Source organism: Cherax quadricarinatus, unplaced genomic scaffold, assembly GCF_038502225.1.
Source record: "Cherax quadricarinatus isolate ZL_2023a unplaced genomic scaffold, ASM3850222v1 Contig2149, whole genome shotgun sequence".
NCBI lineage: Eukaryota > Metazoa > Arthropoda > Malacostraca > Decapoda > Parastacidae > Cherax > Cherax quadricarinatus.
The window spans coordinates 1-27,612 of record NW_027197175.1 but is presented as its reverse complement, the minus strand read 5'-3'; the positions used below and the strand labels follow the sequence as shown (position 1 = coordinate 27,612).

At 39.0% G+C, this 27,612-nt stretch overlaps 1 protein-coding gene across 1 annotated transcript in view; it reads right to left on the bottom strand.

Annotated features, from left to right (window-relative positions):
• Nucleotides 1-26,963, bottom strand: part of LOC138851797 (endosome/lysosome-associated apoptosis and autophagy regulator family member 2-like) — a gene marked incomplete at its 3' end in the record, with an annotated part of 66,527 nt that extends 39,564 nt beyond the window's left edge. The window contains exons 1-4 of the mRNA XM_070081272.1: nt 26,812-26,963; nt 10,254-10,403; nt 9,901-10,001; nt 359-475 (exon numbers count right to left, since the gene is read on the bottom strand). Coding sequence (XP_069937373.1) covers nt 359-475; nt 9,901-10,001; nt 10,254-10,403; nt 26,812-26,899 — 456 coding nt within the window. The remainder of the gene's footprint in view (nt 1-358; nt 476-9,900; nt 10,002-10,253; nt 10,404-26,811) is intronic.
• Between the last annotated feature and the right edge of the window lie 649 nt (nt 26,964-27,612).

Here is a 27,612-nt window from a genome sequence, read left to right as displayed (position 1 = left end):
CTTTTACATATCCTTCCAAACTTGTCCACCAACTTCTGCAACTTCTCTTCAGAATCTCCCAAAAACATAGTGTCATCAGCAAAAAGTAACTGTGACAACTCTCACTCTTACAACCCCCATCTATAAATAAATTGAACAACCATGGTAACAACATGCATCCTTGATATTCCTATATGAACATACAAAAGCAAATATACACAAAAACATCCTCTGAACATATGCCGATTTATAAGACAAAAAAGTCACAAGATCTGATAGTTCAATAATTATATAGAGTTCCTTTGACATAATTTTGCTACACAGTTTGAGAACTTAAAGCTATACAGAAGGATTATATCTATAGTTATGAGGTACATACTTCCATAAAAACAAACTCGCAGTCAGAGGCACAAGAAAGTTCAAAAGTAAAGAATATGCGACCCACTTCCATTGGCTTCCCACTGACAAAGCCTTCACGTCCACGGAATCCTCCAACCTGCAACATAACAATGTGAGAATGAGTATTTAATTTGCTTAATGTAAGTATAAAAAATCTACTGAAAAACTTGTAGATAACAAGAGCATTGATAACTTTCAGAATTTCTTCCCTCCCCCTTAATTTGCTATATTTTCTTAAAACAGGTCCCAAGTTAGTAGATGTCCTATTCCTCAAAGCACACTTCAAACATTTGATAAGTGAGATCTATTCACAAAAAAAGCATGCAACCCATTGCAGTCAGAGCTGAAATTTTAAAGAATGAAATGATATTATCAACATTTAAAGGAAAGAAAATGTTGGATTCTTCATCCATGGATGCTGCTTGGGAGTTGTAGTCTCTGTGTTAGATATCAAATACTGATTCTGGCAGACTGTTGGCTCCTCAATAACACCAATTTTAAACAATGAGAAATAGTAAGAAACAAGACTTGTTGTCCTCACTTTTGATGCTTAGTACTATATGTGAGCTAGCCTCTAGCCTACACACCTCCCAGTTGTATGTAAAGGCAGGAATCTATATACAGAAATTCCATTTGAAGTTTTACTTTAAGTTTTACTTTAAGTCAGTGATAGCTAAGTTTTACTTTAAGGTTTACTTTAAGTTTTACTTTAAGTCAGTGATAGCTAAGGTGCCTCAGGAATTGGCCAGTCCCTGAAGGCAAATCCAGCACTGTTTTAGAGCTACAAAAGTCTAACCTGACTATCAGGTGTCATTATGGTTCATTAGAAACTCTTCCATAATTATTCAAGCACTTACAAAATCCTAAACTAGCATTCAATGTTAATCTAGTGCAGAGTCCTTTAAACCCCATCCCTTCTCCTAGTGATGTAACTGACAAGTGCATTGCCTTTGTCAGATTGTAGCATCATCAGTAAGGAGTTCAGTATTCAAACATTCTCATGTGTTTGGATGCTGAAACAACCAAGTTGGTCATCAATAGCATCGTCATCATTACCAAAGTTGAGGGGCTAGCTAGAAGTACAGTTTTTCCTTAGTTAATAATATATAACTGTATTGCTAAAATGGTCAAAGCAGCTTCAAGGTTTCTTTTTATTTTTTTCTACTAGAGGTGATTAGCTAAAGTGCTAACACTCATGTTTTATGGCCTTATGCCTCACTGAAAGGAGTGAGCAATTAATTCTTAGTTTACCTAGAGACTGCTCAGATCTTTATATTTCCCTAACTGTGATTAACTTTTATTTACCTAGAGAGAGATCATTCTTTATATCTTCCTTATTATTTACATAAGACAGGGTGCCCTGAAAATGCCCCAGAAAATATACTGAGGTTGTATTTGGGTGAGTGCATATGGAAGAAGCATTACAAGATCAGCAGAATGAACTCTAGACCCAGCATCCTCAGGAGTTAATGCAAGAGGAAGTACCATGTAGTGGATCTGTGATCCTGTGTTGTGCATTGTTAGTGTAGTGAAGAACTGTGCTGCACTGTACTAACAAGGGAGTTAGTAACAATGTGACCATTTGAGAGCAGCTGACAATTACAATAAATAATGTAAAACGAAAATTAGGCAAGCATAACTGGAAACAATGAATCTATGTTAATGAGTTTGTCTTTAAGTTTGTCTATTTATGTAAATATATCAGTCATTCACTTATTTAGTATACACACCCAATGCCACATACATAAAATTATCTCCTTTCAACAAACCAGCAGTATCCCACCGAGGCAGAGTGCCCCAAAAAGAACATCAAAATTCTCTCTTCATAAATTTAGTAATGTATACAGAAGGGGTTACTAGCCCCTTGCTCCCGGCATTTTAGTCGCCTCTTACGACACGTATGGCTTACAGAGGAAGAATTCTGATCCACTACTCCACGGAGATAAGAGGAAATAAACAAGAACAAGAACTAATAAGAAAATAGAAGAAAACCCAGAGGGATGTATATATATGCTGGTACATGCATGTGTAGTATTCAAATTCAAAGTTTATTCTCTATAAAGATTACAATGTTGAATTTACAGAATTTGGTTGTTGTGTGGTTTACATGTAGTTAAATAATGATTACAGAGTGTACCACTAGAACGCCTAGCATGGCTAGGCATTTCGGGCAGACTTAGTTTAATTCTTTATTTTAAAATATTACAAATTATGAGGTAAGTTGGTATTATGGCTAAGTGACTAAATACTAGTTTGTGAGTTTAGCAATGTGAATGCTTTTGTTTTGGCACAGTACATAGTTTCAGTATTGGAGTATCATAGGATTCATTATTTTAAGATTGAGATTAATATTTCTGTTTATGGTCAAATGGGTGAGTGAGTGTAAGTGTGAACCACCAGGTGGTATTCGTGTAGTTAGTTGATGGGGTTTATCAGGGAGATAAGATGTTTTCTAATGGTAGTTTTGAAGGTGATGAATGTGTCTGCAGTTCTAGAGTTCTCAGGTAGGGTGTTCCAGATTTTAGGGCCTTTGACATACATTGAATTTTTGTAAAGGTTTAGTCGGACATGGGGAATGTTGTAGAGATGTTTGTGTCTGGTGTTATGCCTGTGGGTTCTGTCACAACTATCAAGAAAGCATTTTAGGTCAAGGTTGATATTGGAGTTTAAGGTCCTGTAGATGTAGATTGCACAGTAGTAAGTGTGGATGTACTGAACAGGGAGTAAGTTTAGATCTATGAAGAGTGGGGGGGTGTGTTGCCAGGGATGGGATTTAGTGATTATTCTTACTGCAGCTTTTTGTTGGGTTATTATTGACTTTAGGTGTGTTGCTGCAGTTGATCCCCAAGCACAAATAGCATAGGTGAGGTATGGATAAATAAGTGAGTGGTATAGTGTGAGAAGGGCATTTTGCGGCACGTAGTATCGTATCTTGGAGAGGATCCCAACTGTTTTGGATACTTTTTTTGGTTATGTGTTGGATATGGGTGCTGAAATTCAGGTTGTTGTCAAGGTATAGGCCTAGGAATTTGCCCTCATTATGTCTGGTAATTAGAGTGTTGTCGATCTTAATGTTAATTTGTGCATCTCCTGCTCTGCTACCAAACATAATATAGTAGGTTTTGTCAGTGTTAAGCGTAAGTTTATTGGCTGTCATCTAAGTCGATATTTTGATCAGCTCCTCGTTAACAATGGTGTTGAGGGTGGCAAGATTAGGGTGAGAGATGACATAAGTCGTGTCGTCAGCAAAGAGAATGGTTTTCAGGTGTTGGGATACGTTTGGAAGATCACTGATGTATATGAGGAAGAGCAGGGACACTTCCCTGTGGAACTCCAGTATCAAGTGGCCATGTTGTTGATGCTGTGTCTTTAATGGTAACATACTGATACCTATTAGTAAGGTAAGATTTGAAATAAGCAAGCGCATGGCCTCTTATACCGTAATGGTCAAGTTTGTGGAGTAGGATGTCGTGGTCTACTGTGTCAAAAGCTTTTCTTAGGTCAATAAAAATTCCTAGTGGATATTCCTTATTTTCCAATGCTGTGTAAAGCAGATCTAGCATTTTTATGATTGCATCATTAGTACTTTTATTTTTCCTAAATCCAAATTGGCAGGGGTTGAGTATGTTTTGTGCTGTTATAAATGAATATAGTCTCCTGTGCACGAGTTTCTCAAAGATTTTGGATAGCAATGGTAAGTTTGATATTGGCCTATAGTTGTTTAAGTCTGTAGGGTCACCACCTTTATGTATTGGTGTAACCCTTGCCATCTTGAGTAGTTTCGGGAAGGTGCTAGTTTCTAGTGACTTGTTAAAAAGTAATGAAATAGCATGCGAAAGGATATGGGCCGCTCGCTTGTACAGTAATGGTGGGACATTAGACAGATTCCCTGAGTTGTTTTTAAGTGACTTTATAATCTTGGTGACTTCCGAGGGCTCAGTTGGTGCAAGATAGAAGGAATTTGGGAAATTCCCATCTAGGTAGTCCCCGGCATGGGCATTAGTATGTGGGATTTTATTGGCGAGATTAGATCCTATGGTTGAGAAGAAGTTGTTTATCTTGTTAGCTGTGTCAGTGGGATGTAGTGGTGTTTCATTAGGTTTAGTTAGGACAATATTCTTAGTTTTTTTTTCAGTTTGTGGGTCCCTAGAATCTGAGAGAGTGTTTTCCAGGTCTTTTTTATATCTCCTCTAGTGTCTGTGAATCTACTGGAGTAGTATAGTTGTTTGGCTTTCTTTATTACTTTGGTGAGAACTGATGAATAGTGTTTAAGAATATCTTTGTGTATTAAGCCCTGTCTATATTGCTTTTCATATTGGTGTTTCTTGTCAATGGATTTCAGAATGGTGCTGGTTAGCCATGGGCAACCAAGTCGTTTGTTTGTGATCTGTTTCATTTTTATAGGACAATGTTTGTTGTAGAGTCTAAGTAATTTGTTAAGAAAAATGTCTGTCCAGTCATCAATACCATTGGCCTTGGAGAATTCTGTAGGCCAGTCAACAATCTCTAGGTCACTTGTGAACTTCCTTATTGAGGCCTCGTCATGGAGTCTAAATGAGACTTTGTTGTATTCAAGTGGTGGTTTATTAATGTTTGTCAGGAGGAAGGTAGGGTAGTGGTCTGTAGTGCTATCTGTGATTATCCCTGATTTAAGGGGGGCTAGTATATTGGTCCATATGTGGTCTATTATGGTTGCACTTGTCTCAGTGAGCCTGGTTGGTTTAGTTTATTTATTTATTTATTTATTTATTTAAAATTTGAGCACACATACAGAGGTACAAAAAATACAGATAAGAGCAGCATGCCAAAGCCACTTATACTATGCATAGCATTACGGGCTGGCTTAAAATTAACTTAAGATTAACTAAGCAATGATGAAATCAGTGATAAAACTTTAATGTAAACAGATTACTATAAAGCACAAGTGAGTATTACAAAGACAGGTCATATGGTTGTATGCATTGTTGTACATTCAGTAGAATGGAGTATTCTGTTAGGTAGTGTATTTAAAAAATAATAAAGTTAGATTGGGTTTTAGGTTTAACATTTATGTGATATAATTGTGAGAAACATTTAAGATATACAATTTATAAGGTTCAGTTATTCAGTATTTATTTGGTTTTGGGGGGCTAAGTGATCTTTGAGAAGAGACTTGAATTTATAAACAGGTAGTGTTTCTTTTATATTTACAGGTAATGAATTCCAGATTTTAGGGCCTTTTATGTGCATTGAGTTTTTGCATAGTGTGAGATGGACACGAGGAACATCAAAGAGTGATCTGTGCCTTGTGTTATGGTCATGTGTTCTGTTGAGGTTGGCAAGGAGATGTTTGAGGGGAGGGTTAATATCAGAGTTAAGTGTTCTATGTATGTAATAGGTGCAGTAATAAGTATGGATGTTTTGTATGGTGAGTAGGTTTAGTGTATTGAATATTGGTGGAGTGTGCTGCCTATAGTGAGAATTTGTTATCATTCTAACTGCAGCCTTTTGTTGGGTAATTAGTGGTCTGAGATGGTTACTTGTTGTTGAGCCCCATGCACAAATTCCATAGATGAGATAGGGGTAAATAAGAGAGTGATATAGGGCCAGGAGGGCTGACTGTGGAACATAGTACCGTATCTTCGATAGTATGCCTACAGTCTTGGAAATTTTCTTAGAAATTTGTTGTATATGTGTATGAAATTTGAGTCTATTATCAAGGTGGATTCCTAAGAATTTTCCCTCTGTTAGCTTTGTGATAGGTGATCCGTTTATCATTATGTTAAGAGGGACATCTGTGGCTCTGTTACCAAACTGAATGAAGTAGGTTTTGTCAATGTTTAGTGTAAGTTTGTTAGTCCTCATCCAGGTAGATATTTTCTGTAATTCGGTATTTACAGTGTTGGCTAGCGTGACTGGGCTCGGGTGGGAGAAGACGTATGTAGTGTCATCTGCAAATAGTGTGGGTTTGAGTAATTGCGAAGCATTTGGTAGGTCATTTATGTATAGGAGAAAGAGAAGAGGGCCAAGGACACTTCCCTGTGGGACACCAACTGTAATTGGTTGTGCAGAAGAGTTTGCCCCATTTGCATACACATATTGGCTTCTGTTGTTGGTATGAGAAGTGTGTTGTTCATATTGTTGATGAAATCAGTTACAGGCTGATCATCTAGTAAGCCAAGGTTGATGTTGAAGTCTCCAGCTAAGAGAAGGTGGTGCTTATTCATTTGTCTGTTTGTTATTAGTGACTTTAATTTCTCACTGAAATTTGGGATGTTTGTGTGAGGTATCCGGTAAATGGCACCGATTGTTATAGGTGTCTTAAGGTTTTTTACAGTAAAATTAGCAAAAATGTATTCCCCATATTCATCACTAAAGCAAGTGGTGCTAATACAAGATAATTGGTTAGAGTAATAGATTGCAATACCACCCCCAACTTGGTTTGGTCTGCAGTTGTGAATTGCTGTGTATCCTGGTAGAGGGTAGATATCTATTGTGTCCTGCTTAAGCCAGGTCTCAGTAAGAATAATGCAGGAGAAGGGTGTCTTTAGTGATTCAAGGAGTGCCAGGAGGTCATCATAGTGTTTGCTTAAGGACCTGATGTTGTAGTTAAGTACTGATAGGCTTTTAGCATTGTTTAGGATAGTGCTGGCTTGTGATGCTGTGTAATAAAGGCAGTTACTTTCCAATAGGTTTTGATTGGGTGTCAGATTATGGAGGTTTAGATCAGGGTCAACGTGATCAATCATCTTCTAGGTTTAAATTATGGTTATTTATATCCTGAGTTATGTGTTGAGTTCTAGTACTGATATCTGTAGTGGTGGGAAGCATGGATAAGTATATAGCTAGAGTATTTTGGTCATATAGAGTATAGTCACTACTACACATAATGAAGTTGATGTTGTCTATGTGTTGTGCTGGAATGAACTAAAGTACAACTAGGTATAAACTAGTAATATAAAAATACAAATTTAAAATAGAACAAGACTCTCACTTGTAATTGCACTAAGGTCTAATATAATGACTTTTGTGGAGTCTATGTTTTGAGCTAGAATGAGCTATAGTACAACTAGATTTAATCTAATAATATAAAAATACAAATTAAAAATAGCACCAGTCTCTCACTAGTAATTGCAATTTGGTCTAATATAATGAATTTGGTATTGACTAAAGTACAACTGAGTTTAATCTAATAATATAAAAAAGGCACAAGACTCTCAATTGTAATTGCACTAAGGTGTTACATAAGTTGTTTACAAGAATTAGAGTATAACTAGATTTAAATTGACAAGATAAAATATACAAGTTAAGGTAGCAAAAGAATAAAAAAAAAGTAGAAAAAAAAAGATATATGAGGTAGTTGGTACTAGTTAGCAAAAGATAGTTAAGGGCCTTGAACAATACTATAGTTGAAATATACACTAATTGCACACACAATATAGTCACTAAGATATGAAAACAATCTTAGAGTAGGAATTATAATATAAACTTATAATATAAAAATACAAATTGAAATGGTACTTGCAATTGCACTAGAGTCTGGTATAGGTTGTTGACAAGATCAAGAGTGTAACTAGATTTAAATTGACAAAATAAAATTCACAGTTAAAGTACCAAAAGAATAATAGTAAAAAATAACAATGGTAATGTCTTGGTTATAATATGATAGTAAGATGGTAGACAGGTACACAGGTACAAAGAATAATATAAAAGTTGGAGTTGAATATACAAACTTGAAAATTTGGCAACAAAATGTTATGGGAAGTATAAAATAATGTTTAATGTACAAAAGTAAAATTGACTGGTAGTAAATATGGTGTTTAATAAAATTTTAGTAAGTAATAATGATTACAAAAAAGTGAAAAAGTAATGTTTATTTCATTCAATATTGCACTGGTAGTTATACTAGAGGTTATATGGCAGTACAAGGTAATTAAGAATACTCTAAGATAGTAAATGTGGTATTAAAACAGGTAAAGGTAATTAGACAAGTAATGGTTATTAAATGTCAAAAATGTTAAGAGTAAATTGAAATTATAGTAAAAATGATAATTATTAATTTTAGTAAGTAATATCAATTGATAGTATTTAAAAAAATATGAGGTAGTAATATGGACAGAGAAAGTATCAATTCAGCTAATGTTTAAGCAAACAATAGTAAATAAGAAAATTACATAAGGTGACTTATGCTTACTAGTAAAATCACAAAATGAGGTAGTTGATTATTTAATTACTAAGAGATTGTACAATGAAATTTGAACAATAATGGAGCAAAACATACACTACACTACGTAGGCTTTTAAGTTGGACATTGTTTAGTTATTCTCTGTAAGATTAGTATCCCTGAGAAATCGTGATAGATCATTCTCGTTCGTGATTGTGTACAGTTGACCTACATTTGTTTTCCTAACAAAAATTTTCCCATCCCGTGTGAAGCATTGGTATATTGTGTCATTATTCTCCCGCTTAAGTTTTCTGACTCTATACAGGAGGTTCTGATGTTTTTTGGTAAGACACTCGTTTATGTATACCTCTTTCTTTGCTTTAATAGATGCAATAATTAAGTCATGTGAGTGGAATCTAAGCATAACACTTTTTCTACCATGGGATCCTAGTAACCTGGCTTCTTTTATTTCAGACTCTGGTACAATAACACTTGTTTGGTCCTTTATGATCTGCAGAGTAATTTCTTTACTGTTTGTTTGGTTCATATCACTGGGAAAAAGTGGACTGTTAACTATTACTGCGTCCGATAGTTTATCTTGTTCAGTTTTATCTTCTTGGAGAGCAAAGTAGTCACTGAACTGGTTATCTAAGTTGTTCTTCCATTCTTTTACTGCTTCTTCAACATTTGTATTAAGAGATATTATTTGTTGGGTATGGCTATCTATGACTGTTTGGATGGTTTTGTCACAGTTAGTCATTCCTGGTGTTGTTAACTTTTGTTCAAGACTGAGGATTTTGTTCTCGAGTTGTCATCCTGGTGTCTTGTTTTGTTAGCGTCTCTCGAAGATTCATATTTTCAATAACTAAGTTGGAGATGCATGTCTTTAGGGTATCTGGATCGTTGGTCATACCTGAGAGACTACTTGGTAGGTTGAATCCGGGGAAGAGAGGGGAGGATGGGCTGGTGGCAGCCATGTTTGTTGTTATTGTTGTGGTGTCGCCTTGAGCGGTGGTGAGAGGGGTGGTTGCTGGGCCGGCGTCCTCCTGGCTACACTTGTTGAATAGTTGATTTTTCGGTGTTTTCTTGCTGGCCTTGGTGCTGTTTCCTCTTAGATTGTAAGTAGCAGTAGCTACTTGGATGTTTATGAGACAGAAAAAAAGACACCAGCAATCCTACCATCATGTAAAACAATTACAGGTTTCCGTTTTACACTCACTTGGAAGGATGGTAGTACCCTCTTGGGCAATTGCTGTCTACCAACCTGCTACCTAGGGCATAAAATTATGTTATCTGAATTATCTTCATTATGAGCCTACTAACTTTCTAGTAACAATTTTATTAACAAATTTCACATATTTAATCATTTTGTATACAACCTTGAGGCTAAGAACAAGATAGGCATCATCTGCATGGCCCCGACCAGAATGAATGTGATCTCCTCCAACCTGCCAGCCCTCTGATGTACTACACCCCACATCTGAAGTTAGGAAAAAAATTTGATTAGTCCTGCTCTAAAATGAAGAAGGAATATACATGAAAGATATTATACTTATTTTCAACAGTAGACACCATAAAATATGAACTGCCAAGTGCACAGGGAAATACGTAAGTGGTAAATTCTTTGTTTTGTAGTCTCCAAATGTGTGTGTGCGGTACTTGGATTCAAGTAATGATCAAGTGAGTACACACAAACCAATTTATAAACATGATTAAGGTTTAAAAATCCTACCATCAGCAGACATACAGATGGCAGCCATTGTAGGTGGCATGGCTGTCCACCATTGGTATTGGTAGCCATAGTTGGGAGCTGTACTTGGAGGGCAGGGCTTGCATGGGGAAACACCATCACTATGTTCGTCTCTTGGACAAAATACACAACCTGAAAAAAAGAGGGCAGTTAATGGCTGATATTTAATGTCACACCTAACTATATCAAATCAAATTAAGTTTATTATAAGTTTATTATAAAGATTACAATGTGAGGTTTACATATTATAGGATATTGTGTGGTTTATACATTATATAAAACTAATTACAGAGAGGGCCACTATCACACCTTGCATGACTAGGCATTTTGGGCAGACTAAGATTAATTCAAAACTCTATATTGGTACAGATTAAGGAGCATATTGGTATTAAGGCTAAGTAACTGCATTACAGTTTGTAAATTTTGCAATATGAATGGTTTTGTTTTGGTACAATGCATAATTTCTATTGAAGCTCCTATACTGGAGTATCACAGGCAAACTTATGACTAGTTAAGATTCGTTAGGTAGTAGTTGTATAATGTATTTCTATGTTTACAGTCAATTGGGTGAGGGGTAGGTGCAAATTGTGGGGAATCACAGATATTGAGGGGAGGTCTAGGTTGTTTTTTATGTGTGTATGATACAAGAAAATAGGTGGTTTTCATGTAGTTAGCTGATGGTGGGGTGTGTCAGGGAGATAAGATGTTTTCTAACAGTAGTTTTGAAGGTGATGAATGCGTCTGCAGTTCTAGAATTTTCAGGCAGGGTGTTCCAGATTTTAGGCCTTTTTATGTACACTGAATTTTTGTATAGGTTTAGCTGGACACGGGAAATGTCATAGAGATGTTTGTGTCTAGTGTTATGCCTGTGGGTTCTATCACAGCTATCAAGAGTGTTTTAGGTCAGGGTTAATGGAATTTAAGGTTCTGCAAATTAGGTTGCATAGTAGTAAGTGTGGCTGTTCTGAACAGTGAGTAAATTTAGATCTATGAAGAGTGGGATTGGATTGCGTGATTATTCTTACTGCGGCTTTTTGCTGGGTTATTATTCGCTTTAGGTGTGTTGCTGCAGTTGATCCCCAAGCACAAATAGCGTAGGTGAGGTAGGGATAAATGAGTGAATGGTATACTGCGAGAAGGGGAGATTGTGGCACATAGTAACGTATCTTGGAGAGGATCCCAACCATTTTGGATACTTTTTTTGTTATGTGTTGGATATGGGTGGTGAAATTCAGGTTGCTGTCGAGGTGCAGGCCTCGGAATTTGTCATGTGGGTTTTCGATGTGTGGATGGGGTAAGAATACTCACGTAGGCTGGTAGTACGTATAATATAACAGAAAGTGTGGGGAAGCACCAACAGCCGACCTGCCTCTCTCTGCTCCCTATCTTGACTGACCCATGAGTGCCTAAGGGTGAGGGTGGTTGAAATCCTGCTATGGACAGCAGCAATATGAATACAGTCAATGATTCACACAGACGGTTGGTAGTGAGTCATCTACTGGTACACTGGTTACTGGTAACTGGTTACTAGGAACTGGTACTACTACTGAGATTTATGGATAAAAATCACCCTAACACAGCTATAGCAATATCCTCAACATCGCATACTAATTTCATATGATCTAAATGCGATTCTTTGTACTTACCAGTACTAATTTCTCTAACCTTATACTTATTACCAGAGATATGTTCTACTACTCGATAAGGTCCGACAAACTTTTGATCGAGCTTAGGCATTTCGGATGTTTTGTTGAAATTTGTCAGCATTACTCTTGAACCTACTTTGACTTTTGATGGCTTAGCACGGCTATTAGTTACTCTAGTAAATTCTGCTGTTGATTTATGAAGTGTTTCACGGATTCTTCTAAAAACACTCTGAGCCATGCTGGTACGAGTTGCTACGAAATCATCAGGGTTGTAATTAGGTTTCGGAGTGGAATATAACAACTCATAGGGTAAACGCTTGTCTACACCATACAATGCATAATGTGGAGTATCACCTATGGAAGCATTGTAAGCAGAATTTATAGCACATTGAACATCTGGTATGACTTCATCCCAAGTTTCACTATTGGGGTTGATAGTGGCTCTCAGGACATCAAGTACTTTTTTATTGGTTCTTTCGGCTAACCCATTGCTAGCAGGATGATGAGGAACAATGGTGGATTTAGAGATCTTGTATAAAGTACACAAATTTTCAAGAATCTCATTACAGAATTCACCTCCATTATCTGTTACTAAGGATTTAGGGGTGGTATGCCTGCAGATAATGCGTTCTTTAAACACTTTAGCTACTGTCTCTGCAGTCTTATCTGCAATAGGAACTAACTCACAATATCTGGTGAAATGGTCTACCATAACACACAGATGTTTGTTGCCTTGGAGGGAACATTTAAAATTGGTTAACAAGTCAAGGGCAACTCTTTCCCACGGTTCGCTAGTGGTTGGGTACACTTGGATTGGGTTAGGACCATTGACATTTCCTTTATGTTGCATACAGACACTACATTTCTTAACATACTCGGAAATGTCAGTTGCCATACATGGCCAAAAGTATTTCATTCTGGCTTGTTTCACAGAACGATCCATACCAGGGTGTGCAACACTTGGTGCATCATGAACTAGCTGTAGAGCTACGTTCACTAGTGACTGTGGAATTACTAACTGGTAAACTCTTCTGCTTGGAGTACCCAACTCGGCTGTTCGATACAGTAATTCTTGGCTCATTACAAAGTCACTAATGGGTGCTGGTGGCTTCACAGTAAGAATAAGATCTTCCTGGAGCAGGAATCGAATTACACCAGACCACATGGGATCTGTTCTTTGGGCAGTTTTGACATCCTCGACAGTAAATGGAGGATCTGCAGTAACTACACTAACGTGTCGCAATAAAGCATCTGCGACTACATTCGACTTGCCAGGTAAATGTTCAAAAGTGGGATTGAACTCTTGGATAGTCAAGGTCCATCTGGCTAACCTTCCAGTAGGCTGTTTGTTCTGGAATAAAGGTATCAGTGGCGCATGGTCTGTCAAGACATGAACAGGGTACTGGTAAATAATGTCTCGAAAGTGCTTTAAAGACCATACTATTGCTAAAGCTTCTTGCTCCGTTACTGTATAATTACATTCAGCCTTCGTAAGGACTCGGCTAGCAAATGCAACTGCGTTGTACTTGCTATCAGTCTTCTGAGCTAGTACGGCACCTATGCCAATTGAACTAGCATCAGTTGTCAGATAGAAGGGCTTAGAAAAATCTGGAAATTTCAAAATTGGAGCAGATGTTAGCTTTTCTTTTAGTGTCTGGAATGCTCTTTCTTGACGGAAGGTCCAAGCGAAAGGAGCATCTTTCTTAAGCAATTCAGTTAGTGGAGCAGCTATGGAAGAAAAATTGGCAATGAAAGATCTATGAAAACCTGCTAAGCCCACAAAGGATCTTACGGCATCAGTAGTTTTGGGAGTTGGAAAATTTAGTACTGCAGTTACTTTACTTTGATCAGTCATAACCCCTCTAGGAGTGACTACGTGACCAAGAAACTTAATTTCTGATCTGAAAAATTGACATTTGGACAGTTTGATCTTTAAATTGGCTTCTTCAAGCTTGCCAAGTACTATATCAAGTCTTTTCAGGTGTGTGTCCACGTCTTCGGACATGACGATTATGTCGTCTAAGTACACCATAAGTGCTTTACCTATAAGGCCTCTAAAGATGTTGGTCATGAGTCTAGAGAACATGATAGGAGACGATCGTAATCCAAACGCCATACGTAGGAAGTGATAATGACCTGTGAGAGTGGAGAATGCAGTTAACTCTTGGCTGCCCTCGTGAAGAGGGACTTGCCAAAACCCTTGTAACAAGTCCAGGGTCGAGAAGACTTTGTTATCTCCGATATTGCGTAAAAGGTCACCTAGTACAGGAAGTGGGAAACGATCTGGAATGGTTTTCGCATTTAACTTCCTAAAGTCAATCACCGGCCGCCAAGTGCCGTCCTTCTTAGGCACTAAGATCAAGGGCGCATTCCAGGGTGAATTGCTAGGTGCAATAACTCCATCATTGAGCATTTGATTGATCAGTTCCCCTGCGACAGCAACTTGGGAATGGGGCATTCTGTACGCAGGTATATAAATAGGTCTCGTACCAGGTTCAAGTGGAATACGATGGGACAATAAGTTCGTTATACCCATCTTCTCACTTGGTAAGGCAATGGCTTTACGACATTTGTTCAACAGTGTCAACAAGCGCTGGACTTCATCTGGGAAATCAGTGGGAGCTAAGTCTTTCTCCTCAACTGGTGGGATAGATTGATCCAGCGGAGTGGATGAGGTCTCCACTGTTGAAATAGCACCGACCCACTGGTCAGGTGGCACGTCATCCTGTACTTGAACAGGGTAAGGATAATGAACTAGGTCAACGAGGTTGGTATTTGCTCTGAGACAAACACTGTGACCCAAAGTGTTAGCAAGGAGTAAATGGATCTTACTGTCTCTTACAATGTGTAAGGAAGGTTCAACAAATAAACCTTTGACCTTGCAGGAATCACTGTCAACTAGGACGTTATCACCTTCTGGAACATTAGGAACAACAACAGACACTCTAGTGAGAGCACTAGCCGCAACAGAGACGTCTTTCTGCAAACGGCATGTGACATCAACCAGAGATGGCATTACTAGTTTCAAGTAATCATTTTCTGACAAGGCATCCCCTGTGGAGAAACTACTACTCGAACTAGCAGTCATTGCAGGGATAGGCTGTGCACTCAAGGCAGTCTGAGTGTCCTCGGACACTTGAGGCAACGGAACACTATCCTGCAAGTCTGAAGGTTTAGGTGGAACACAGATGGAAGTGACAGAATTACCAGTGCCTGACCGCTTGGGTACGCTACTGGAGAATGCATTGGCTTGTAAGGACTTAATGCGTACATCATACTCTGCAGCAGTATGACAGATTTCTGATCCAAGCTGGTAACCCCAGAATGGAACGATCAAGTCGTCAATTTGGGCATGCCATCGGTACGGGTCGAGCACAATGCGTAAGTCTCGCATGGAAGCAAATCCCAGTAGAAGGTCACCAGGGAAAGTAATCTGGTCGACAACAAGAAAAGCAGCAGTAAAGTCTCTTCCTTGGATAGTAAAGGTGAGCAAAGTCTGCCCTCGGACTCGCAGAAGGGAACCAGCTACTCCACTAAGGGAGGTTACAGTAGTTGGTTCAACAAGGAGGACATTCTGCTTCTCTTTAAACAAGCTAGACCTAATGATATTAACTTGACAGAGTCCATGAACACATGAACGTAACTGTACTAATGGACCAATCGTTACGTTAGGAGTTATAACAAGGAGGACACGGCGTAACTGCTTCTCTTTAAACAAGCTAGACCTAATGATATTAACTTGCGCACCAGAGTCCATGAACACATGAACGGGCGCATTATGGACAGAAGCTTGTACTAATGGACCAATCGTTACGTTAGGAGTTATATGCAAACAGCTGTCAATCTTAATGTTAAGTTGTGCAACACCTGCTCTGTTACCAAACATAATATAGAAGGTTTCGTCAGTGTTAAGTGTAAGTTTATTGGCTGTCATCCAAGTAGATATTTTGAGTAGCTTATCGTTAACAATGGTGTTGAGGGTGGCAAGATTTGGGTGGGAGATGACATAAGTCGTGTCGTCAGCAAAGAGAATGGGTGTTGTGATATGTTGGGAAGATCATTGATGTATAAGAGGAAGAGCAGGGGACCAAGGACACTTCCCTGTGGTACTCCAGTATCACGTGGCTGTGTTGATGAGTTTGTGTCTTTAACCCTTTGAGGGTTTCGGACGTACTAGTATGGCTTACGCGCAGGGGTTTTTGGCGTACTAGTACGCATAAATTCTAGCGCCGTCAAATCTCGCGGGAAAAGGCTGGTAGGCCTAGATGTGAGAGAATGGGTCTGTGTGGTCGGTGTGCGCGGTAGAAAAAAATATTGGGGCCCAGTGGTGCATTGTGGGAACGCCATCTTAGTACACAATGTCCACCATGCCTTGCGGTAAGAAGTTGCTCACTCCTCAGCGAATTGGGACACTTTTGTTCCCCAGTGACAGTTCTAATACAGATGGAAGTGCCAGTGAAGATGAGTTTCAAGGTTTTTGTGAGGTTTTGACCGAAACTAATGACCATAATATCGGTAATAGTGAGGAAAACCCAGACGACCCTCAGCCTTCCACCTCTGGTGCTGGGCCGTCTTGTTCACGTTCATTTGTACCAGAATCAAAGAGGAAACTCCTATTTTCCCAAATCCCAGACTCAGATGTGAGCATTTGTGATGATAGTGATAGTGATTATGAACTACAAGCTCTTGAAAACAGTTCCAGTAGTGATAGTGAAGTGGAATATTCCCCAGTGAAGCATCAGTATATACGACGATATATGCGCTCTGGTAGTGTGCCATATGCTATTCCAAGGGGAAGGAGTACATCTCGGAGTACATCCCGTGGCTGTACAACAGGAACAGACAGTGAAAATGACAATGATAGTGTTGCAATTGGGATGGAAAATGCGCATGGTGGTGGTAGTGGTGGTGACGGCCGTTAGGCACCAGCAGTGGGCCATGCTGCCACCCACGCCGCTGCCTCAGCTGATCTACAACAAAGGCCACCATCCCCCACCCACCCACCACACCAGCCTCCACAACCACAACCTCCACAACCACAACCTCCACAACCACAACCACCTGTCATTGTCCAGTACCCACCAGCAGACCGCACCTGGGATTGGCAGGAAATGCCCACCAGTTTGATGACAGCCAAAGTGGAATATGGCCATCTTGTACACTTGGGAACAATGCCACTGAACTGGATGGAATGTTTCGAGTTATTCTTTGACGAACCCCTGATCGAAAGTATTGTCATGGAAAGCAACACATACTATGGCAAACACAATACTTTCACCAAAATCACGTCTACACCAGTGGAAGGAGGCAACTGTGGCTGAGATGTATCTTTTCTTTGCCACAATAATGCTTATGCCACATGTGTATAAGCACAAAGTGAAATCATACTGGTCAACAGACCACCTGATTGCAACCCCAGGTTTCAGTGATATAATGCCAGTGAATCGATTTGTGCTAATGTTACGTATGCTTCACTTCTCAGACAAAACCAGGTCTGACAGAAATGACAGGTTATATAAGATTAGGCATGTGTTTGTGTATCCGAAAGAGAAATTCAATATGTATTTTTATCCCTTCAGGAAGCTTGTAATTGACGAGTCTTTGATTCTGTTCAAAGGAAGACTCTCTTTCAAGCAGTACATACCAAGCAAGAGGAAACACTTTGGTATAAAGTTGTTTGTGCTTTGTGATTGGAATAAATGAAAAGCAGATAGCAGGAGATAGCATCTCTCAAGTGATCATATGTTTAAAGGCTAGGAAGTTGCATGACAATTTAATTAGAAAAATGCCTGCAACTAGTGATGATGTGAGTGAATTTAAGGCCAGCAAAGGTTGGTTTGAGAGATTTAAGAATCGTAGTGGCATACATAGTGTGATAAGGCATGGTGAGGCTGCCAGTTCGGACCACAAAGCAGCTGAAAAATATGTGCAGGAATTCAAGGAGTACATAGATAGTGAAGGACTGAAACCTGAACAAGTGTTTAATTGTGACGAAACAGGCCTGTTTTGGAAGAAAATGCCAAACAGGATGTACATTACTCAGGAGGACAAGGCACTCCCAGGATATAAGCCTATGAAAGACAGGCTTACTCTGTTGATGTGTGCCAATGCTAGTGGTGATTGCAAAGTGAAGCCTTTATTGGTGTATCACTCTGAAACTCCCAGAGTGTTCAGGAAAAACAATGTCCTCAAGGCTAATTTGTGTGTGCTGTGGAGGGCAAACAGTAAGACATGGGTCACTAGGGACTTTTTCTATGACTGGTTACACCATGCATTTGCCCCCACTGTGAAAAATTACCTAACTGAAAAGAAATTAGACCTTAAGTGCCTTCTGGTATTAGACAATGCTCCTGGTCATCCTTCAAACGAGGCAGAGCGACTTTCTGCGGAAATGAGCTTCATTAAGGTGAAGTTTTTGCCTCCTAATACCACTCCTCTCCTGCAGCCCATGGACCAGCAGGTCATTTCCAACTTCAAGAAACTGAGTAAATTATAAATACAGTACAGTGGAACCTCCACTTGCAATCGCATCCACGTGTGAGTTTTTTATTCATTCTAAAGTACGTATCAGGTTTCTATGTTATTTATATTGTTTATTATGTCATATTAGATGAATTGTGATAGATAAATAAGCCACAGAGTTGTTATTAGGGAAATTATTGAAATATTTTGTCGTGCCTGGAATTCCACGGGAATGGATTAATTCCATTTCAGTTAATTTAAATGAGGAAAATTTACTCTGCAAACAAGCAAATCCAAATGTGAGCAAGGTCACGATACGGATTAAACTCGTAAGCAGAAGTTCCACTGTATAGGCTAACTTCTGCCTGGGATGCTATGAATTCTATGGGCTTTCATTTTATTGTATGTCCTGTGCAGTAATAACTGAAATTTAAATAAGAAGTTACATCTGAATCTGACCAACATCTGTTAAAACCTCCACAAACATTGTAGCAAATTGTTTTACTAACACTTCCAACAAATTACTTGAAAAAAAAAATCGAGTAGCAGTAGTTATAAGTTTATTTTCAGGCTGCTCAAAATGCTCTGCATCAGCAGGGACTTTCTATGAAGTATGTTAATAATATTACTCTTTTTCTGAATTAATTGTACACTATACTTTGTATAAATAAAGTTTATCACTTATCAATTTATCAGTCCTGTCTTGGAGATTACCTACATCTTTTGAGCCCAACATTTAAACTCTCTTGATCAGTCTACCTTACTTTATCCTTTCTAAATAAACAAAACACTTAAACAACACCTTCTGCTCCCTGAATTATGCCTTTATACCATTACACTATTCAATTTCCTTATTTTTACTATTTACAAAATATTCAAACTACACAATGATATCAAATATGACAAATCCACTATTTCCAGTCTCTTCTTTAATGCATCACTCAAAGACCATGTCTCAAACCTACAGCAAAGCCTTGGAACCAATTCATGCTATTTTTTTTTTCAACAAGTCGGCTGTCTCCCACCGAGGCAGGGTGAACCAAAAAGAAAGAAAATCCCCAAAAAGAAAATACTTTAATCATCATTCAACACTTTCATCTCACTCACACATAATTACTGTTTTTGCAGAGGCGCCCAGATACAACAGATACAACGTATAAAGATGTACGTATAACATACCCTTCCAAAGTGCCAATATCCCAAACCCCTCCTTTAAAGTGCAGACATTGTACTTCCCATTTCCAGTACTCAAGTCCGGCTACATAAAAATAGCCAGTTTCCCTGAATCCCTTCACTAAATATTGCCCTGTTCACACTCCAACAGCTAATACATTTATTAATTTGAATACAGTGACAATCTTCTATCTTTCCACTCCTCAACATTTCTGCTACTTTCTCTCATTTACTGTGATTCAACTCAATTTTAGAGAACCACCTACCAACACATTCACTCTTGAACATCAAAATAATGCATTCACTTTCTCCACACTCCTTCCCTTTTCTCTAACATTCAATCTTCTTTGTAGATGAATGGACTGACCACATCGACTCAATATACCTCATTCTCCTCCTGTTCTTCAAGATTCTCCTTTGTATGGACTGATGAAGCCACTGTGTGGCGAAACGTTTCCTCAATAAAGATACCCAAGAGTTGCACATGTGTCTAATTTATCAATCTTCATTGTCTAGACCTCTTTCTCATTCCCTTATTATTTTCCTTTGTTTATTTCTGTCACTTTCATATACATGTCCAAACTCCTCCATGAACATCTGTCATCAGCAAGGAGCAACTGTGATAATTTCCACTTTATATCGTATTCTTTATTATTAAACCCCACACCTTTCTCTATCACTAACATTCAATTCTTATACAAGCAAACCTATTAACACATTAAACAACTATGATGATATTGCCCTTCCCTGAGGCTCAATTTTCTAGATAATACTCAGTCTCTCATATATGCCCTAACCTTCCAGCTTTTAACAATTTACCACCTATTCCATCCATTTACAACACTATTCACATCACTCCCATATCTAACCTATCATGTGAACTTTTCAAATCCATAAATGCAATATATAGCTTTTTATTTTTAAGTATTACTCACCCGCATGCTTTAACAGAAACTCTCAATCCACACGTTTTTTCCATTCCTCTGCAATCCTACTGTCTTCTCAAAATGTATTTTTACTATTCATTTCTTTCTCCTTCTGCACTAACCCCAATGGGGGCCTGGGGCCCAGTTTGGTAAGTAAGTAAGTAAGTAAGTTTATTCAGGTATACACAAATACAGTTACATAGAATTATCATACATAGCAGCATATGTGTAGAGAACCTAGGATAACCCAAAAAAGTCAGACAGAGTGACTTATTTCCATTGGTGGAGAGCCCCTTACATTAAAAAGGTCTAACTCTAATGGTTAGAAGACTTTTAAGTTTGTCCTTGGAAAACTTTTGCCACTCTCAATATACGTAACATCTTCTTAAGATGAAGAAATGAAACAGTAAATTGGATTTATAATGTATTTTAGCACCTTTTTGGTTCAATTTGCAGGTGTAACTCAAAACTAATCTACAAGCTTATGAGGAGTTATCTTCAATCAGATAAAATATTATAAGCCAGGTACATTCCGTGCTCTTCTGATGGCTCCATCAAAATCCAATGAGCGCAGGATGTCAGATTCTATGCTCATGACTGTCAGGTTCACAAGCCACCCTTGCTTTATGCTCGTTCGGAGCCAGTTCTCACTACCACTGTTGTTCACATACTGACCACGATCAAAGAGTCATTCACTCTGCAGTGCCCTGCACACCCAAGATGATGATGTGCTGTGTCATCCTTGCATTACGCAGCTGACAATGCACTCGCACTAATGATGTAACACCAGCGATCAGATGACTCAACATGACAATCCCACCACAATTCAAACTCTTGCATACATTTTCTCTTTTTGTGATCTATTCAATTCTCAGTACGTAAAATATTTTTCATCATTTGGTGTGGGGCCTGGGGCCTCTCCCCTAAATCCGGCCCTGCTGCTATGTATGATAATCTATGTAACTGTATATGTATGTGTATACCTGAATCAACTTACCACAAACTGGTCCTCCTGCATTCTTAGAGTTACACCATACCTCCTTGACCTCATTGTTTTACTTCACATTTGCCAACCATTCTTCCAACTGGTCATAACTTTTATTATCCATCATAAAGAGCCTGAAGATCTGGAATTCACTACCTGAACTGATTAAGGATCCCCTGACTACATAAAAATTTAGGGTTATTCTTAAAAATCATCTCATCTCTCAATACTAACCAAACCAACCAAAACAACTTCTAATCAGTTTGAAGCAACTCTCTCAAATATTATATTATATGACCACTAGTCTATTAAAACATCTGCCAATCCATAAAATATAGTGATCTCTCGATAATCGTCGGGCTCGATAGTCATCCTTTTCGGAAGTTGTCGCGTTATTTTCGTCCAAACATTGGCTTGCAAATGGTCGGTTGACTCGCTAATCTTCGTTCATCCTGGACGCATACTCACGGCTCTGAGCCACCTCGGCCTCCCTTCCCAGCTAGTGTGCCATTGTTACCAGTGAGAGACAGTTCCCTCACTTGTTCATGCGAAATATTTCATAATATTCTATTCATTTTAGTGCTTGCAAGTGCTAAATAAGCTACCATGGCTCCAAAGAAAGCTCCTAGTGCCAAGCCTTTGGTAAAGAAGGTGAGAAATACAACTGAATTTAAGAAAATCATTGAACAATATGAAAGTGGCATATGTGCGGCCGAACTGGCCAGGATGTATAACAAACTCCATACAATCATATCTTCCATCGTGGCAAAGAAAAAGGAAATCAAGGAAACTGTTGTTGCTTGGAGAAAATTGTGGCCAGATTGTGTCCACAAGAGGGATTTTGAAGGGTTTGTCGCTGACCCTGATGAGCCTATGTCAGTTGTGAAATCTCTGTGGCATTGGGGAGTTCCATGGGGTTGGATGTGAGTTTGGAGGATGTTGATGAGTTGGTGGAGGACCACAACTAGGAGCTAACCACTGAGGAGCTGCAAGAGCTTCAGCAGGAACAGCAACAGACTGCAGCTCAGAATCTTGCTGCAGAGGAGAAGGGAGAGAGATGGAAGAAGGTGCCTTCTTCAGAAATTAAGGAGATATTTGAAATGTGGGGTAGGATGGAAAGATTTATGGAGAAACATCACCCTGAGAAGGATGTTGGAAGCCATATCGGCAACTTGTACAGTGACAGAGTCTTGGCCCATTTTAGGGAAGTTTTAAAGAGACGCCAGAAACAGAGCTCTCTGGACACTTTTTTTGCGAGACAGGACTCCTGTGACTCTCAAGCTGGTCCTAGTGGCATTAACCCTTTGACTGTCGCGGTCGTATATGTACGTCATGGGAGATACCGTGTTTGACGTATCTATACGCATAAATTCTAGCGGCTTCAAATCAAGCGGGAGAGGGCTGGTAGGCCTACACGAGAGAGAATGGGTCTCAGTGGTCGGTGTGCACCCTGTGAAAAAAATCTGGGACTCAGTGGTGCATTGTGGGAACGCCATCTTGGTAGTCCATTTTCACCATGCCTCGCGGTAAGAAGTTCCTCACTCCTCGGCGGATTGGAGGTCTTTTGTTCCCAAGTGATAGCTCAAACAGTGATGATAGTGTCAGTGAAAGTGAATTCCCTGGTTTTGAAGCGGGTGTGACTGAGAAAATTACCCAGGATAACATAATTAGTGATGAAAACCCAGATGACCCACAACCATCCACCTCTGGTGCTGGGCCGGCTCGTTCATATTCACCTGTACCAGGACGAAAGAGGAAACTATTTGCCCGTGTACAAGACTCAGATATGAGCAGTGCAAGTGATAGTGATAGTGATTTCAAGGTTATTGAAAGCACTTCTAGTTGTGACAGTGAGGGTGAATATTCCCCAGTGAAGCGGCAGTATATACGACGTCGCATGCGGTCTGGTAGTGTGCCATATGCTCTTCCAAGAGGAAGGAGTACATCTCGGAGCACATCCCGTGGCCCTACACCACGTCCTGATAGTGAAGATGACGATATTGTTACGATGGGTATAAATGATGTGAGTGAGGCAGCAGACGGTGGTGGTGATAGTGACGGTGCCATGAGTCATGTGACACCAGCAGCGGGCCACGCTAGTGCCCGCGCTGCTGACTCTGCACAACTACAACCCGCCTCGGCCGACCCCACACACTCACAACCACAACCACAACCTGCACAACCACAACGACATTACAATATCCAGAACGCACCAGCTGACCGCATCTGGGATTGGCATCAAGATGACGAGTTTGTTCCCAATCCCCATGACTTTGATGAAGGACAAAGTGGAATACGGCCATCATGTACACTTGGGAACAATCCCACTGAACTGGAATGCTTTCAGTTGTTCTTCGATGAACCCCTGATGGACATTATTGTCAGGGAAAGCAATACATACTATGAGTACACCATGGCAAACACTATGCTTTCACCAAGATCACGCCTACACCAGTGGAAGGACACAACTGTGGCAGAGATGTATCTGTTCTTTGCCACAATAATGCTTATGCCACATGTGTATAAGCATAGTGTCAACACATACTGGGCGACAGACCGCCTGATTTCAACCCCTGCTTTCAGTGACATTATACCAGTGAATAGATTTGTGTTACTGTTACGTATGTTACACTTTTCAGACAAAACCAGGCCTGACAGAAGCGACAGGTTATATAAGATCAGACGTGTGTTTATGTACCTGAAACAAAAGTGCTGTATGTATTTTTATCCCTTCAGGAAGCTTGTTATTGACGAGTCTTTGATTTTGTTCAAAGGAAGACTCTCATTCAAGCAGTATATACCAAGCAAGAGGAAACGCTTTGGTATAAAGTTATTTGTTCTGTGTGATTGCAAAACTGGTCTGGTTTTGGATATAATTGTGTACACTGGCGGTAAAACAATGGAAGATACCAGGAAGTTACTGGGTATCTCTGGTGATGTGGTTAGAACAATGATGGAGCCATATCTTGGTAAGGGGCATATTTTATATACTGACAACTGGTACACAAGCCCTATACTCAGTGATTTCTTGCGAGTGAACATGACAGATGTGTGTGGCACAGTGCGTAGAAACCGTAAACATATGCCTAGGTTCGAAGCTGGCAGTCGTAGAGGTGAAGTGCAGGTGTTTGCTGCCAATGACATCATGGCATTTCGGTGGCATGACAAACGTGATGTCACACTGCTGACATCAGTTCACCGACACGAAATGGTAGAGACTGGCAAGCAGAATAGAGAGACCAATGAACCTATTGTAAAACCTGCAGCTGTGATGGATTACAACCTCAATATGCGCTTAGTGGACAAATGTGACATGCAGATTGGGTTTGCTGACTGTGTTCGCAAGAGTTATAAGTGGTACATAAAACTGTTTTTCCATCTTCTTGACATTTCCATGCTGAATGCTTATAATATGTATAAGTTGAAGACCAAGAACAAACCCAAATATGGTGAATTTTGTTTGTCAGTCATCAGACAAATAATATTCAAGTACCAAGAAACAACACCTGCAATAGACCAGCGCCCACGAAATTATCAACACATGTCCTCTCGTCTGAGGCCTGGTGATCACTACCCCATACCACTGCCTGCTACTACTGCCAAGAAAAATGCTCAGAAGAGGTGTTTTGTCTGTGGACATACCACAAACGCCCACAAAAACGCAGAGACACTCGTTTTATGTGTGAGGAGTGTAAGACACCATTGTGCTTATACCCATGTTTCAAAGAATTCCACAAGCTGCAGCACTTCTAATAAAGTGTCCAGTGATTGTACATATGTATATATATTATAAAGCAATCGTAATAAACATTTGTTTACATTGTTTGTTTGTGTAAACAAGTTTTAGCAACATTATAATGATATGAGTGTTTTTGCTATAATTGTGTTACATTCAACGAGTGTATATTTGAACATTGCACAATAATTTGGTCTCACAGGCCACAAAAGTTATGTGAAAAAATAAAATAGTGAAAAAAACAAGAAACCATCGAATACAAGTAAATAAAAGTTTACCGGGTGAGCGGCAGTCGCCGCTGTTGCTGCCAGCAGATCAATTTCAGCAAACTTCAGGACTCTATATCTCGGTAAGTACTGATGGGAAAAATTTTTTTTTGGGACTAAAACAATCAGAAAAATAATCTTAACATTTTCATAAGAAAAAATAATTTTTTTTTTTTCGAATATTTTGCGACACCAGGAGACACTTCAGGATTTGGCCCTTCGACAGTCAAAGGGTTAAGAAACAGAGAAGAGAAGTATGTAACCCCAGAATAGGACTTGGTACCTGAGGTATTGATGAAAGGGGATTCCCCTTCCAAACAGTAACTAATCCAATCTTTCTCCTCCTCCAGTCTTCCATATACTAAGAAGAATTGCCAATAAAGCTAAGTGTTATGCTGTTAGTGTTTCATTCATCATGTCCCATTGTATTGTTTACGTTCTACATCTATATTTCATGTAAAAAAAATTTTTGTTTTAATACTTCTGGGTGTCAGGAATGGATTAATTGTATTTACATTATTTCTTATGGGGAAAATTGATTCGAAAATCGTCTTTTTTGATAATCGTCGCACTTCTAGGAACGGATCAATGACGATAAATGAGGGACCACTGTATTACTGTTTGAACCATTAATTGTAATATTATTTTCATTATTTGCAATTTTAAGGTTATTATTCTTATAAACCTCCACCCTGACTACCTCACATTAGTATTAAGATAAAATAAAGGTTTATTACAAAGTTAACCATTCTTATCTTGTATAGACTTTAGTAGTTATTATGTACTAGGATTAGTTTGCCCAAAATGATCCAACATGATAGTGGCTTTCTTTGTACTTAACAAATCAAAATTGTGATTAGACATTGTAACCTTTGCAAAGAAATAAAATCTTTAATTAACTCATTCACCCAGTTTTCTTTGATCCACTAACACCAGTCTGCAGAGGCATTTCTTGAACTACATAACAAATTTTAAGTTTTTCTTCAAGTAATTAAATAAAGCCTTTTCATTATAATACCCAGAAATTATTGTTCTATTGCTTGCAGTTTATTTTTCAATAAGGGGATGTGCCCTAAACCCAAAGGAGTCATGTAGTACCTGGGAAATGGAAGGTATTTAGGTTTGCTCTAAGAAATGGGAGGATTAGTCCAGTTCCTTAGATCAAAAGCCCCTCCTTGGCATCAAGACATCTCCCTTGAGGGTACCAGTATTGCTTACAGAAAATGCTACAAAAAGTATTATCTAATGACGAAATTTTTTCCTGCAATGTAATATGAATCACTAACTTAAAACTGGAAGATAATGTACTGAACATCTTGTGTGACACACAAAATGAGCCTATTTACCTAATCCAGTGGTGTAGTGCATTCCTGGATTACAAGGTGGACATGTTTTGACTTCTCCTGACGGGGGAAGTGACACTGAGCCTTTCATCTCCCTGCACACCCTGGGTGCAACCCACTTGTAGACAGCACGAGTCTGAGAAAATCCAAATGAGAGATGTGATTATAGAATATGTCCCATTTAAAATAATAATAATTCTCCATGGGGAAGTAGAAAAGAATCCTTCCTCTGTAAGCCATGTGTGTCGTAAGAGGTGACTAAAATGGTGAGCAAGGGGCTAGTAACCCTTTCTCCTGCATAAATTACTAAATGAAAAAAGAAAAACTTTCATTTTCTTTTTAGGTCCCCCTACCTCTGTGGGAGATGGACAGTGTGTTAAAAATAATAATAATAATAATAATAATAATAATAATATATAAATGGGATTAGGTCAGGGGTTTCAAATAGAGTTAGAGCTAAAGAAGGGGTAGCAATAATGTTGAAGGATAAGCTATGGCAGGAAAAGAGGGACTATAAATGTATTAATTCAAGGATTATGTGGAGTAAAATAAAGATTGGATGTGAAAAGTGGGTTATAATAAGCATGTATGCACCTGGAGAAGAGAGAAGTGTAGAGGAGAGAGAGAGATTTTGGGAAATGTTGAGTGAATGCATGGGGAGTTTTGAATCAAGTGTGAGAGTAATGGTGGTTGGGAATTTCAATGCTAAAGTGGGTAAAAATGTTATGGAGGGAGTAGTAGGTAAATTTGGGGTGCCAGGGGTAAATGTAAATGGGGAGCCTTTAATTGAGCTATGTGTAGAAA